Genomic DNA, 15655 nt, shown 5'->3' on the forward strand with positions numbered 1-15655 from the left:
TATCTCCTCTGAACTGGTGCTGCATCCCCCGGGCCCAAGTGCTCTGGGCCCGGGGGACTGCGAGAGATCGAAGCTTGATTTCTTATACAACCAAGACCATCTGCCTAGGTGTGGCACTGCCCACAGTGGGCTGGGCTGGGCTTTCTTATACCAATCATTAATCAAGAAAGTGCCCAACAATCATTAATCAAAGGCCAGTCTGATGGAAGTATTTTCTCACTTGCAGTTCTTTCTTCCCAGGTGATTCTAGCTTGTGTCAAGTTGACAAAAACAAAACAAAACAAAACCCTAACCTGCATAGGTCTTAATCTCTAAAACCTATGATGTTACCTTATATGACAAAAGCAACTTGGAAGATGTGATTAAATTTCTTGGCAGGAGGAGATTATCTTTATCTGGGAGCCTAAATGCAATGTCTTTATAGGCCAGGCGAGATTAGAGTATAAAAGAACAGGTGACAATGTGACCACAAAGGCAAAGAGGGGAGCGATGTGATACTGCCAGAAGTAAGGGAATGCTGGCATCCTCAGAAGCTGAAAAGATCTATGCCGTGCCTAGCAACTTTCTTAGTACAGTTCCACGTTGAGCCTTAGAGCTCACTTTTCCTAACATGATCCTTTTGCGATAATCACAGAAGAAGTAGATTTTCTTGCATTTACATTGAGTTTGGCAACCAATGATAGGCCATTGGGGCAGCGACTCTAGCCTGTCTATTGCATAAATAGGTCAGGCATGGAAAGTGAGCATGCTTATCAGTGACAGCAGCAGCTCAGAGGAAATGATCTTTCTTCTTGACATTTGCAAGCAAGAGTAACCCCTCATCACTAGCTGATTACAATTAGATGTACATCACGTGAGTAAGCCTCCACTGGTGAGAAGGTACCCATCCATCTAGCCTCATCGCCCTCCTATTTATAACCCGCCTGTACTCGAGTGTCCCAGCAAGATGGCTCTTTAGGTACAAGAATTCCCACCTTCTCCGACCAGCTAGCTTATTGTAATAAAGCTTTTTATTACTGCGTTGCCTCTCAACTGACTGGTTTCCATATGGAGTAAGTGGAGTGACTCCTCTTCAGGGAAGCTTCAGGATAAAGAGTTGTGTATAGTTTTATAAGCAAATGCTCACTGTGCTATTTATAATATGCTATGTCATAGAGGATTTGTTAATATAGTTCATTTATAAAAGAGATTTTTATGTAGCCATTAAACATTTATGGGGCATTTCTTGACCCAGTGAAGTCCAGAGTTACTATGCATAATGTATAACTAGTAAAGGCAGTTTTCATCCCTATGTTATTTATTTATTTATTTATTTATTTATTTATTTATTGCAGTTCTGCAACTTTATTTGACATTCAGCAGGTTAGCTCTCATCCCCATTGACTGTGTGTAGATTTTTTTTTTTTTTCAAGGCAGGGTTTCTCTGTATAGCCCTGGCTGTCCTGGAACTCACTCTGTAGTCCAGGCTGGCCTCAAACTTAGAAATCCGCCTGCCTCCCAAGTGCTAGGATTAAAGGCGTGCACCACCACTGCCCGCGTCTGTAGATTTTTGAATGTGGGAACATGCGAGTAAGTTATCAATGTGTAGAGCTTGTTTGGCGAATCCTTATCTTTGTTACGATTTCTGGACAAATGTACTCGGATGTGATACAGAACGTTCCTTATTCTCTTGACCCAGACGGCTTTATTGCGCTTGGTGTCAATGCGCACACCTGAAGTCCCATTTCCTTTATGGCAAACGTCCGGATTTCTTTGAGTGCCCTTCTTGAAGCCTATTCCATAGATGCGCTTGTGAATGTTGGTGTATTCTTGGGTCACACCTCATTGATGACAGAACAGACTTTCTTTTTGCCACCCTTCTTGGCAGGAGCCATTCTGTCAGGTCCAAGTAGGAAAGGATGGACACAGAGGATTGTGGGAAGGAAAGCCAGGTTGCCATACAACTTCCCTAAGTTACGTTTTAAACAAATGGACAATAGTCTGGTCTACAGAGTGAGTTCCAGGACAGCCAGGGCTACACAGAAAAACCAGGTCTCGAAAAACCAAACCTACCAACCAACCAACCAACCAAAAATAAAATAGTAGATGGAAGTAGCCATCTACTAGTTTTCCTGGATGGTAGAATTTAGAAGATCAAGTTATAAAAATACATTTATTTGTGTTGCCTAAGAGTGACACTTTAACAACAGCAACAACAACAAAATTTTCCCTGAATTACTTGCTTTATGCGATCGTAGAGTGTAGACGGTCAAAAGAACTTGTTGCTTTTAACAAGTAGCAGCAGAGACCTGGGTCCTCACATCCAGTAATGCAATTGCCTCATGAGTTTGTAGCTGTTTTCTTATGCATTTGGAAGACAGTCATTGTTCTTAACTGAAAGAAGGCAGAACTCAATGAGATCATGCCTTATTGAGGACTGAAGCCTGTTGATTGGAATGCAGTAGGGTGAGTTGAATACACGCATCTCAAATCTTTTCAGGATCTGACTAAAAGCCTTGCTATCGACCCCATCAGCTACAACCACTGCTAGTAGTGCCTTGTGCTGAAACCAGCACAGTGGGGCTGGCATCTGTCCTCTATTCAGTGGGGTTATTCTATTCTATTGCCATCTCAGAAGACACCTAATTGAAAAATTATGCTCCATATGGAGTTTTGCTGGAGCTTCTGGTTTTTTTTTTTTTCAAGGATTTTTCCAAAATGCAAAATATGATGTTAGGAATACATTAGACTGAACATGTTTTCATATTATTTCATTTCACAGTCATAATAAAGATGCAAATGATTCAGATTAAGGGAGCATCATGATTGCCGTCTTCAGAACTTTTCTATAGACAGATTTTTTTTTCTTTGTCTCTGCTTTGGGTCCATTTACTGGTTTTGATTCCTAGAGGCAGCAAAAATTATTATTTAGCCTAATGATGTTTTCCTAAATTTAGCTTTTAAAGGAAATGCAGAAGCCACGTGCTCCCACGTGCTTGTTTTCTGCATAGATATCACCAGACCTCTTAAAACTTTACATAACGACTAAGACAATGGGTGGAAAGTCTCTCTGCTAACTCAGCCCTTTATCTCATTTGGGGTATGCTGAATCACAGAGAGAAAGAAAACAAAAATAAGAAAAAACAAATTGTTGCTTGACTGAGTTACTTTTGCTAGACCTTTGAAAGGCTTTTTGATTTCTGTAGTTTCAACCAGATGTGACAAAGACCAGGTTTATGGAAGTCTTTCAGTTTCAGTATCCAGGTCAAAAATCTTTTCTAAACGTACATGTGCTTGAGTTAACAGAATGGCAAGGAAAAAGAAAATCAAAATTGGATCTACAGGCTTAGTGCAACAGAGATCCCTAGCCCTAGAGTAAAACAAAACAAAACAACTCCTTTAGCCAGGTGGTGGTGGCACATACCTTTAATCCCAGCACAGAGGCAGGTGGATTTCTGAGTTCAAGGCCAGCCTGGTCTACAGAGTGAGTTCCAGGACAGCCAGGGATATACAGAGAAATCCTGTTGTGAAGAACCAAAAAAAAAAAAAAAAAAAAAAAAAAAAAAAAAAAACCCCCCCCAAAACCCAACTCCTTTCAAGAAGTTATTACTTAAACACATATATCTTGAAAATTATATCAATAAAGGCCAGCCCTGCACACGTGTATATATACAATCAAAGTCCTCTAATTAGCCTGAAAGTCATCTTTCTTCACTTTGAAAGAGGAAAGAGGAAAGAGGTTCAGAGATAAGATAATGCATCTAGTCACAAGGCTCATGAGCTGGGAGCAGAAGGGGCTCCACACCCTAACCCTGATTATGTGCATGTTTAGGGTGAATTCTATGACTTTCTATAATGAACTGCACAGTTTTGTACTAATAACTATTTTCACTGCCCTGGGGTAAACTTGCAATAATATTTGTTACCTGAAGACTCACACAAAAATTATGTGTGTTTGTGTGTGTGTGTGTGTGTGTGTGTGTGTGTGTGTGTGTAGGGGCAGGGAAAGAGGGAAATTTCAGTCACTTCCACCTTAAAGGATAGCAGTGTTTGGTAAGAACTAACAGAATAATATTCTTACAACTTAGTCTTCCAAATTCTATCATTCAGAATACTCTTTTGACCTGTGACATCTGAGCAAAGAATATGAGTTCACGATAAACTTCACTATATTATGAAACTTCATAAATGTTTAACAGCTGTATAAAGTTTTATTGTGAAAGTGTGCCATGTTAACAAATCATATGAGATTCTTCTTCTTCTTCTTCTTCTTTTTTCCTGAGACAAGGTTTCTCTGTGTATTCTTGCTGTAGTCCAAGTGGTCTCGAACTCAGGGATCTGCATGTCTCTGCTGGGATTAAAGGCACCACTATACCCGACAAAATTCTATCATAAACATTCAGCAAATGTTCATTTAGAACGCTGTCCACAGCTCTTATCCTAAGAATTTCTAGAAATGTAATTACTGGTACAAAAGATATGGCACACTTTTAATATTCATTTTTGAAGTGGGTTATATTTTACTCTTCTCCATACCCAATTCCAAAAGGCATGCTTATCTTGTCTCATCTTTGCCTTGACTAAGTATATGCCCTTTCTAGCCTGAATCTTGGAGAGGAATGAAAAAAAAAATCCATAACTGACTGTTATCTTTATCTCTTGTTTGGCTCCATTTTCACTCAATTTCAAGTATTTTTTTTAACTAGGAAACGCACACGTCTCAAGTGCATCGGCTTTGAGACTTGTCTTTCCTAAGATAAGGTTCACGAAGATAAGTCTTACTTGGGTCCTTTAGAGGACTTTCACAATCCCACCGCTCATTTTATTCAGGGACATTAGATCATGGTCCACGTAACTGGACTTTTAAGCATGCAAAGATCAAATGAGTGTCTCCTTCGGTGTTTGGGGTGATCAATCTACTTGTGAGTCTCTAGGTTCCTAGTCAGGGCTGCACGGGTGCTGAGCCGCAGGACGGTCAAGTTCAAGTTGTCTGCCTTAGCAGACACCCCGGAGGGTCAATGCGGTCCCCAGTACTGCACAATTTGCCTTCTTTAAGGTGTGTCTGCCCTTCTAATCCGCAGGTCCTGGGCGCCTCAAGGCCAGAGGTAGGCGCTCCGGGCAGAGAAAGTTAAGTTTCGGTGACTACTCTGCCTCCCACCGCCCCGGGCTGCTTTCTTAAGAAACGGTGGGCGGGGACGCCGCCGCGCTTCAGCCTCTGGCTGGGAGCTTTTCGGGGTTAACAGCAGACGGGAGGCTGAGCGAGCCGGCGAAGCTCCTCGGGCCCCAGCGCGTTTCCGCTCGCCCCTCCCCCAACGCACAGGAACCAGGCCCGTGCCGGGTCCCGCGCTTCTCTGCTGCCCTCCACCGGGGGACTGCCTTTTATAGGCGCTCCAGCCAATGAACGCGCTCCTTTTCCTCTGCCCGCCCTCCCGGCCAATCGCCGCTCCCCTGGTGTAATCTTCGGCTCCTCGGCCGCTCTCGGCGATTTTCGCTGTTGCTGGCTTTTTCAAGGAGCTGCTTGCTCGCAGCCCGAGACGCTGCTGCTTTTTTTCCGGGTTCGGAGCCATTCCGGATGCTTTAGGCTGCCGGATGTCTGATCTCCGGATAACTGAGGCGTTTCTGTACATGGATTATCTGGTAGGTGCGGGGCGCGGGCGGCATGTCGCCTCTCGGATCTCGCGGTGGCCCATGGCCCCCTGCCTGGAGCAGCAGCCTCTCGGCTTTCTTTCTTTGGGATGGGATGCCTTGGGTTGCTTTCTCCCGGGGCTGGCTCTGAGGGGCGGCGTCGGGGGAGAGGCCGGGCTGACAGGTAAAGGAGGGGACCGGCGGGACTGCGGGAGATGGGGCCACGCTCCGCGCGCCTCTCCGCGCTCCCGGCGCAGGACTTTCTTTCCGGGGAAGCTGGAGTTTTCCGCTCTCCCCTTAGCAGAACTCCAGGTGCTATTAAAGAGCCATAAGCAGAATGGCTTGCTAAGTGCCTGGCAGGTCCGGTCATTTGGTCGTTATTAGATCTCTAAAGGAATGACCTGGGTCGTGGCGGGATTTTAAAAACACATTACCAGAAAGTAGACTGGACTAAACCACATTGCAACCCGGCCTGAGCAGGATTGGGCAGGGACAGGCATTGCCCCACGGCTCTGGTTGTGGTGCACGCCGCTTTGTGCATGGTATGCACGGTTTGGCAACCGGTTTTAGATCAGCCCTTTGCCGGGAAGTTTAGGTAGGAAAAGTTTTTAGCACAGCGCTGGAACAGAACACTTAGACGTGTTTCTAGAATTGTGCAAGCCTCGTGTTTTGCTCCAGAAATTGTATTTCCACAGAGCTGCCTGTTTGTGGTCAAGCAGATCCTCTTTGACACGAACTGCGTTCGATCCCATATAATTTCTGTGTTGATGGTGTTAGAATGAACCGCTGTTGCCATGCAGTGCTGAAGTAGATGATTAGAAGCCTTGGCCCTTCTGTCATCCTGTAGGACACATGGTTTTCCACTGCAGATCGGCCTGGCAGAGATTTGCCAGTGCCTTCTAGGAATTACACTTAAGGCTGGACAGAGAAAGACTGAATACTTTCCAGATCAAGAAAGAGAGGGCTGCGTGGTAATGTTACCTGTGTATGGGGGTTTATTTAGGTATGGAGGAACTGGCAAGCACGAAGACTGGTTATTGCACGACCTTGAGAACAGAGCCGAAATCAAAGCATCTCAGTCGAAATTTGGTTTTGCTGTCTATGTGTTTATGGCAGTGTCTTCTGTCTTTGTCATAGTGGGGTGTTCCCATTGCACCAGGTTAGGTGGGTTATCTCTGAACATTCTTTAAGTGCCTTGTAGGTTCATGATTCTCAAGTATGTCCAGAAGGCTATTTGGAAAGTTAGATGATTGATTTGTAGTTGATCCATACCATGTTATGGCTGTGTCTTGTAATCTGCCCCACAACAAGCCAGTTTGCTGAGAAAAATTACCAAGTAAGAAGAAAGTATAGGGTATCTTACTTGTACTGCTAATTTTGGATACTTAGTGATTCGGAGAAGGACTCTGAGGGGTTCTCATGGTCTGCTGAGACTGTTGGAGTACTTCAGTTCAGCACATAGCTGCCTTTGAGGTACCAGGACCATTAAAAGAGCTGAGGGAAAAGAGGAGTACAAATTATGCAGGTTCCCTTCCATGTAGACATGGGTTCAGGATAGGTGGATGAATATTTGTCAGCAGAAGGTTACACAGGAGTGTAGCTCAGTCACTGGGCCCTGGGTTTGAAGGTGACTTGGCCTGTCTATTTTACCTGTTTTGCCCCAGCACCTCGTTTGGCTTGGTTTTAAAATCATTGTTTTGCCACTTCAGTGTGCTTTCAAATAATTCGCAAGTGCAGTGACACTAACTGTCCCATAAAAGTCATTGGCAATAGTGGGTGTAGGGTGGGGAGAAAGCAAGTCTTAAAGGAGACAGGTCAGGTTTTATGAGCGTGTTAGGGATCCCTGTGAAAACACTGAAGAAAGTCCTTCCCCACTAAATGGACCGGAGGGAAAACAACAGACTCCTGCCTTCCCAAGGTAGCTTTACTGTGCCTTTTCGCTGATCCGCTCCCAGAGAAAACACTGAGCTACATCGCTCCATTCTCCTTGTCTTCCAGGAGACTTGTTTGCTCATGCACAGTCTTTGCGTGGTGTCTGTTTAAAAATCCCATTTCTGAAAAACACAGGATTGATTTCTTTGATTGGGCCAGGCATTTTATTAATCGATTCCTAAGTTCTTTTATTTTCCTTCCAGGAGGGGTTGGGGGTGGGGAATGTTTCTTTCATTCCAAGTTGGACTGCAGGCTTTGTAGAGTGGACTAGAGTGAGTGCCCTGTTCATGCACCTGTCGGGAATAATGTGTGTCCATCCTTTCTTCTCTTTAAACAGTGCTCTGCATTTTTGTTGTTATGTTGGAAAGAAAAGCTGTGTGTGAGGGGTTACCCAGTGTTCTTTATTTGGGTACCATCACTTAACTTACTTTATTTGGAGGAGAGGCCAAAGGAAGGCCAAAGGAGGTGTGTGTGTGTGCATACATGTGTGCGTGAGTGTGTGTTCATGAGTGTATGTGCATGCTATTTTTAACAGCTTCTAAGAGCATTGAACTGGTAAGACAGATGAAGGAAGCTCTCTGATCTTAGAAGTTGCAGTTAATTTCTTGAATGTTCTCAGAGGTGATAGCTAAGGGGAAGGGTCTGTCTTGATATTTAAGATGGAGGTTTTATTAATCTTGGTTCAGGGAATGAGGGATGCCTTGCAAATCCTAAATAATTACATGTTACGCTGGGTACTGTGCCTGGCTTGGTGCCTGGCATGGAGTTAGAGCCCGGGATTACATGTTGATGAATGGATGTGAGACGGGAGAGGTAATTCTGTTCTCTTCTGGCTTTTAAACTGACACAAGATAGTATCTGTTTGGATTAGGTATTTTGATTTTTGGAATGCAGGATGTATCCTTTACAGTTAAGATGATCAAGATAGAATTTGTTTAGCAATTTAAACATAAAAGTCTTATCTTTTCTAGATAATGCGGGTGTCATTGGAGGAGGTCATATGTCTTTCCCTTTTCTCTTGAGCAAGTTTACAAGTCATGTTCTAACCATGCAGGTATATGGTTGAAGATTTAGCTGTCACCAACAGATAGCATACCCCTCTCCCTCTAATGGGTTAAGAAAATGTTCAGCACTTTATAAAGAGAAGGCTCTTTATATCCTTACAACTTATAATGAGATATAACTTATAATGAGAAAATGATACTGTATTATGTTCTCTAGAGTCACAAAACTTATGGATTGAATCTCTACAGAAAAAGAGAATTTATTGGAATAGCTTACAGACTGCAGTCCAGCAATGAGCAGCAGTGAATGGGAAGTCCAAGAATCTAGTACTTGCTCAGTCCCATAAGGCTGGGTGTCTTAGCTGGTCTGAAAATGCTAGAATCCTGAAGTAGTAGGCTCCAATGCCAGAGAAAGAATGGATGAGCTAGCAAGGCAACAAAGAACAAAACCTTCCTTCTTCCATGTTCTTATATAGACTTCTAGCAGAAGGTATGGCCCAGATTAAAGATGCCTTTAGATTTGGATTAAAGGCCTGTGTCTTCCCACCTCAAGATTTGGATTTAAGGTGTGTATCTTCTTACTTCAAAGGTCCAGGCTAGAAGTGGATTCACATACTTTAAACCAAAGAGAAAATCTCTCACAGGTGTGTCCTCCATTTCTGGATTGTAGTTCATTCCAGATATAGTTAAATTGACAACTAAGACGAGCCTTCCCAGATCCATTATAAATTTCTATCTGGAGGCCCGACAGGGTCAGCTTCTGCATTCTTTTTAGTTCAAAATGCTTTTGTCTTGTATGTAAATCTGTGTGGATTTCACTCATTCCTCTTTGTACCATTAACACAACAACAATAAAGTTCATTATTTTCCATGTACCAATGATGATTAAAAGAGATAGTGGGAGTAAACTTACTTATAAACATTACATTGATTTTCTTTTTTTCTTTCTTTCTTCTCTTTTTTTTTTCTTTTTTGAGACATGGTTTCTCTGTGTAGCCCTTGCTGTCCTGGAACTTACTTTGTAGACCATGCTGGCCTTGAACCCAGAGATCTGCCTCCTCTGACTCCTGAGTGCTGAGGTTAAAGGCATGCTCCACCACCTCCAGATATATACATTGGTTCTCAAATAAGAATGTTAACACATTATTATTATGTTGCTGACACTGTATTTCCTGTGGAACCACTGTTATTTAATGGTAAGGATTGGGTTGCATTTTAAAATAGCCCTAATATATTGAAGAATTGGGAGGGTTTTCAGCAAGCAAGACGTGGTAAGACTTTTGAGGATCCTTTATTACCTCTGAAGAACTGCATTCTCATTGTTCTTTTCTTTAAAGGTTTATTTGTATTATATGTAGGAATGCTTGCCTGCTTGTATGTCTGTACACCATATGTATACAGTGTCTGCAGAGACCAGAAGAGGGTGTTAGATCCCCTGGATCTTGAGTGACAGTTGAGATCTGCCAGATGGGTGCTGGGAATGGAACCCAGGCCTTCTGCAAGATCCATGTCTCCAGCCTTCTCATATATTCTTTAGTCCATTCAACGAATACTTATGCAGCCCGACTTGTACATGTTCCAGGAAGTCATGGAGAATGGACTACCGTGCTCTCCTTGGTTGCAGGACTGCAAGGGAAATGACTCTTGGGGAACATGTGGAAGGACAGGTTGAAGATGGCCTATGGGGAGAAGGCAGGTTCTGACATGCTCTCTTGCTTTCCAGTGCGTTCTCTATTGCATGTGTTTCTTTGTTTTTACAAAATGAAATGTGTCGCAAATGTGTCAGGTGTTTGATTCATCTTAGACGCTGTCTGATGTTCTTTGCATTTCTCTCTTATGCTTGGGAATTAGTAAGGTTAACTTACGAAGCTTTCTTCTTTGTAGTCACTGATGAACTTGGCCTAGTTTCTTGGTTACAGGCTATTCCTGCCCAAGGAGGTAGGTGTGTGTGTGTGTGTGTGTGTGTGTGTGTGTGTGTATCCCCCAAGTTCAAACAGCTAGCAAGTGAGTGAGCTGACCTCATAGCTCTAGGGCCCCCTCTTCCCTGTCTCCACTTCCAACAAGCTATTCTTTCTAGTCCAGGGCAGGGATGCAGGCTCTTGGTGCTAAAAGCTGATGCAATACAGTTGGGTCTTTACATGTTTCATGTAAATACAAGTACCTTTATAGAGAAGGTTAGCGGGAAGATGTGTGCTCAGCCTTCTGACTCACAGTGCCTCTGGTCCTTGAGACTCTTCAGACTCTGAAGTTTCATCAGCAGACACAGATGCCTTTCTAAGCATCATTCCTGGCACCTTCAGGGCCGCGTCTGCTTTCTATTGCTCTGGTTCCCCTTGATACCACTACGAGCATTCAGGATCTACTTGTTAAGTCTGTTTGTCTGCCTTTATCTAGTACAACTTAGGAAATGAGGCAGAATAGCAGACACTAGGCCTCAAGCAGGCTATGGCCTCAGCAGAGGTCATTAACTATAAGAGATTTGTGGCGATAACTAAGGAGAGGGAAAGATATTTATTTTTTAGTGAGGATATGAAAACCTCCCCTGATGCTTTTTATAAATTGCAGAGTGATGAAGTATGGAGTAGTTTTTCATTACTTGAGGATGTGCTAGAGTCACATTTTATTTTTATAAATTTGTTTTTGGCTCATATTTCTGCCAAAGGTCAGGTGCTACTTCTGTTGCTGGCCTTCTTATAGGCAAAGTTCTGTTATGCTGCAGGGTTTGCCTGGAGAGATTGGGGATGCTCATGCTTGTGTTTGTATAGTCTTCTTCCTTTTTATATAATAGTCTTTCTCTTTATAAAATCACTAGGATTCAGTTATGGGGCCTTTACCCCCGTGACCTGGTCATGTCCTCTGAACTCCATCTACAGACACCCATGTTGGATTGAGTTTTCAACATTTCGATATCATTGACATGCATCTTTGGGAATTAAACTCCTGTACCAGTTGGAGGTAGAGGCAGGGACCAGCTTTAGAGGAGCTGACAGCTACTTAACAGTTATTCTGTGGCATCTCCCCAAATGCTTTAGATGCCAAAGAAGCTGCATTCTGTTGGCTCTCCATCACTATCTTGAAATTCTTGATGTTGAGCGAGATGTTTTGTGTCTTCATTTTGTATTGATCCCTCAATGTATAAGCTGGTCCTGACTTGTCTTGTTGAAATAAGAGACACTCTTAGAATTTGAGCTGTAACCTGCTTCTGAGCTGGTTCCTGGACATCTTAATTTCTTTTCTAGCACTCCATTCTAGCCTGGTACCTGGTAAAGTGGAGGCTGTGCATGGTGTATAGTGTGGGAGTTTTACTTGCATCATCTAATTCAACCATGTCCCATCCTGCTCAGGAGCCACTACTTATAACAGATTTACAAAAGAGGAGACTTGAGGCTCTGAAAGGTTGAGTTTTTGCTGGGATAATGCAGCCAGTAGAGGGTGTCAGGGCTGGCATTTAAATTTAGCTTGTTAGTTCCCAAGCTCATGCTTATAAAAATGGTCCCATAAAGCTTAGCTGGCATAATGAGAGGCCCTCTGGGAACTGGAAGGACTTGTGTGGGTGTGTGCCTCCAGGCAAGCACCTGCTCACACCTATTGCCTCCTCCGTTTTTTTTTTTTTTTTTTGCATGAACATTAGCCTTGGTGCTTTGATTTGCAGCCCAACACACCTACATGATCTCAGTGACTGGCCGCTTGAAAGGATGAGTTTGTAGGACAAGCTCCTCTGGTTCCGTTGTAAACTGGTTTGCTGGGAACTAGTCCAGCCCACTGGACTGATTCTCCTTGGGCCTGAGGACTTTTTCTGGTGTTTCCGAGAGGGATCCCTGTGGGTTCTTTGTCTAAATAGCATGGTTGCTGAGTTTCCTTCTAACCTTGGGAAGAGCTTGTGAGTATAGAGGTACTGAGGACCATTGACAGCAGCAGGGACAGCCTATTGGTTCCAGCCAAACTGGACTGGTGTCAGGAGCTAAAAAGGAAGTAATGGAACTGGCTTCTGTGTCCTTACTGCTTTATCAGCAGGTGTAATGCTTTGCATTTTTTTTTTTTTTTTTTGGTTATTCGAGACAGGGTTTCTCTGTGTTGCCCTGGCTGTCCTGGAACTCACTCTGTAGACCAGGCTGGCCTTGAACTCAGAAATCCGCCTGCCTCTGCCTCCCAAGTGCTGGGATTAAAGGCGTGCGCCACCACCGCCCGGCTAATGCTTTGCATTTTGACTTCAAAGCTTTGTGCTTTTTAAAATCAGGCAGACAAAGAAACAAAGGAACTTCCAGGCCACAGCTAACTCTCTTTCCACAGGTTGCGTCTCTGCCTGTGGTCCCTAGTGACAACTTTGCAAAAGTTAGTAGGTCTCCTTTCCATGCCTCTTTGGGACAAATGGATAGCTGTGTAAACTTTTGAGAGTATTTTGTAAGTTAATGTTTGTACAGGAACTGTGACATACCACTCTCTTGAAACCTGATTTTAACCTTCTCTGATGATACTTCTGAGCTTAATAAATGTTGCTTAGATCAGTGACTGCTTGATTCATGTCTCTGGTTTTGAAGTTAACCTTTTTTTGTTGTTATCTGTAGAGATCTTACCTGCGTTTGACAGGTTAAGGGAATGACTGCGTTGGTCCTGAGAGGTGTGTGCTGTTTTTAGCATTACATGCAAGTCATCAACTTGGAATTTTGGTATGTTAATGGAAGCTTTTGCAAAAGTCCACCAGTTTGTTTTCGAGTTTTGAAGTCACTTTTCCAATTGCAGTAGCACGTGAGCTGAATGTAGGCCAGGACTGAGATGATTTCGATAACATGCTTATTATTAAAGCAAAAGCTCGGAGACAGGCGCAGCAGAGCACAAGGGCGAAATCAGTTCCTAGCAAACCTGGCGTGGACTTAAAAACTCTTCAGTTCTAATCATTTCTCTTCTGTAGCACGGAAGCTCTGCATTGTACTGGCAATCTGTAATTCACTCACCAGCTACCTTTCCTTAAGAGATCTTGTGGCTGGATGGGGTGGTGGCAGCCCAGGCCTCTAATCCCAGCAATCAGAAGGCACAGGCAGAGAGATCTGTGTGAGTTCAAGGACAGCCTGGTCTAAAGGGCAAGTTCTAGGACAGTCAGGGCAACCCAGAGAAACCTTGTCTCAAAAAAAAAACCAAAAGCAAACAAACAAACAAAAAGACATTGCGTATTTCCTCTAAGTTTTGGCTAATGTCAGGAGCACTGCCAATGAAATTCTATGTATTCTGGTTTCATTTTCATCACTGTGATAGATGGAACACACTGACCAAAAGCAACTTAGGGGAGAATGGGTTTATTTCAGCTGAGAGTTCCAGGCTGTATTGTTGAGGAAGGCAGGGCAGGAGCTTAGACAGCTAGCTGTGGCACACATCCAGTCAATAGCAGTGAGAAATGAGTGTACTCACGCTGCCTGCTGCCTCCTTTCAGCTAGGTTTTTTTCACTCTTAACCCAGGTCAGGGCACTATCCATTGAGTGGTGCTGCCCACAGTGGTCTAGGTTCTTCTACATTAGTTGACCATCAAGATAATCCCTGATAGACATACCACAAGTCAAGCTGATCTAGGTAATTCCTCCTTTGAGATTCTCTCTCCAGATGATTCCAGCTTGGGTCTAGCTGACAGTTTAACCAGCACCGCATGTACACACTTGGGGTTTTCCCAGAATGAATCGTAAAAAGTAGTTGCGTGATACTGTAGTGTGGTGGCTTGAATATGGTTGGCCCAGGGAGTGGCACTATTTGGAGGTGTGGCCTTGTTGGAGTAGGTGTGGCCTTGTTGGAGGAAGTATGTTACTGTGGGCGTGGGCTTTGAGACCCTCGTCCTATCTGTCCGGAAGCTAGTCTTCTCCTGTTTGCCTTCGAATAAGATGTAGAAGAATTCTCAGCTCCTCCTGTGCCATGCCTGCCCTGATGCTGCCATGCTCTGGCCTTTGGACAGAACTTCTGAACCTGTAAGCCAGCCCCGATTAAATATTGTCCTTTATAAGAGTGCCTTAGTCATGGTGTCTGTTCATGCAGAATAACACTAATACATGTAGTGAATCTTAACTACTGAAGGGGGATCCATTGTCAAAGAAGTTTGGAGAACTGTCAGAGCTAAACAGGTTCCTTTACTGTACAGCCAATAAGCAGCTGAGACCTTACATGCAAAGTGTGCATGGTGACTCTCTAAAGGGAAATTGTTAGAGACAGCATTCTTACTCCTTTGAACACTTTTTGCTTTAGGATCAAATCTGAAAAGTAGAATTTTTGGGTCAAAAGTTACTTATATTTTGTTTTGATTTGCATTTCCCTGATGACTAAGGATGTTGAACATTTCTTTAGATGCTTCTCAGCCATTCAGTATTCTTCAGTTGAGAATTCTTTGTTTAGCTCTGTACCCCATTCTTTAATAGGGCTATTTGGTTCTCTGGAGTCTAACTTCTTGAGTTCTTTGTATATATTAGATATTAGCCCTCTATCAGATATAGGATTGGTAAAGGTCTTTTTCCAATCTGTTGGTTGCCGTTTTGTCCTATTGACAGTGTCCTTTGCCTTACATAAGCTTTGTAATTTTATGAGGTCCCATTTGTCAATTCTTGATCTTAGAGCATCAGCTATTGGTGTTCTGTTCAGGAAAATTTCCCCTGTGCCCACGTGCTCGAGGTTCTTCCCCACTTTATTTTCTATTAGTTTCAGTGTGTCTGGTTTTCTGTGGAGGTCCTTGATCCACTTGGACTTGAGCTATGTACAAGGAGATAGGAATGGATCAATTTGCATTCTTCTACATGCTAACTTCCAGTTGAGCCAGCACCATTTGTTGAAAATGCTGTCTTTTTTTCCACTGTATGGTTTTAGCTCCTTTGTCAAAGATCAATTGACCACAGGTGTGTGGGTTCAATTCAGGGTCTTCAGTTCTATTTCATTGATCTACCTGCCTGTCACTATACCAATATCATGCAGTTTTTATCATAGTTGCTCTGTAGTACAGCTTAAGGTCCGGGATTGTGATTCCACCAAAGGTTCTTTTATTGTTGAGGATAATTTATTCTAGATTTTTGTTATTCCAGATGAATTTGCAAATTGCTCTTTCCAAGTCTGTGAAGAATTGAGTTGGGATTTTGATGGGGATTGCATTG

The 15655-nt window shown here is 43.2% G+C and overlaps 1 protein-coding gene across 2 annotated transcripts in view; it reads left to right on the plus strand.

Moving 5' to 3' along the window:
- The first annotated feature begins 5430 nt into the window (after positions 1–5430).
- The window catches only part of Arl15 (ADP ribosylation factor like GTPase 15), a 368073-nt gene continuing 357848 nt past the window's right edge, over positions 5431–15655 (plus strand). The window contains exon 1 of one of the 2 annotated variants that reach the window (XM_031360590.1): positions 5431–5616. In XM_031360590.1, the coding sequence (XP_031216450.1) occupies positions 5569–5616 (48 nt within the window). In that variant the 5' untranslated portion in view covers positions 5431–5568. The remainder of the gene's footprint in view (positions 5617–15655) is intronic. The other variant, XM_031360591.1, reaches the window with a different exon arrangement.

Source organism: Mastomys coucha, unplaced genomic scaffold (genome assembly GCF_008632895.1).
Source record: "Mastomys coucha isolate ucsf_1 unplaced genomic scaffold, UCSF_Mcou_1 pScaffold8, whole genome shotgun sequence".
NCBI classification, from domain to species: Eukaryota; Metazoa; Chordata; class Mammalia; order Rodentia; family Muridae; genus Mastomys; species Mastomys coucha.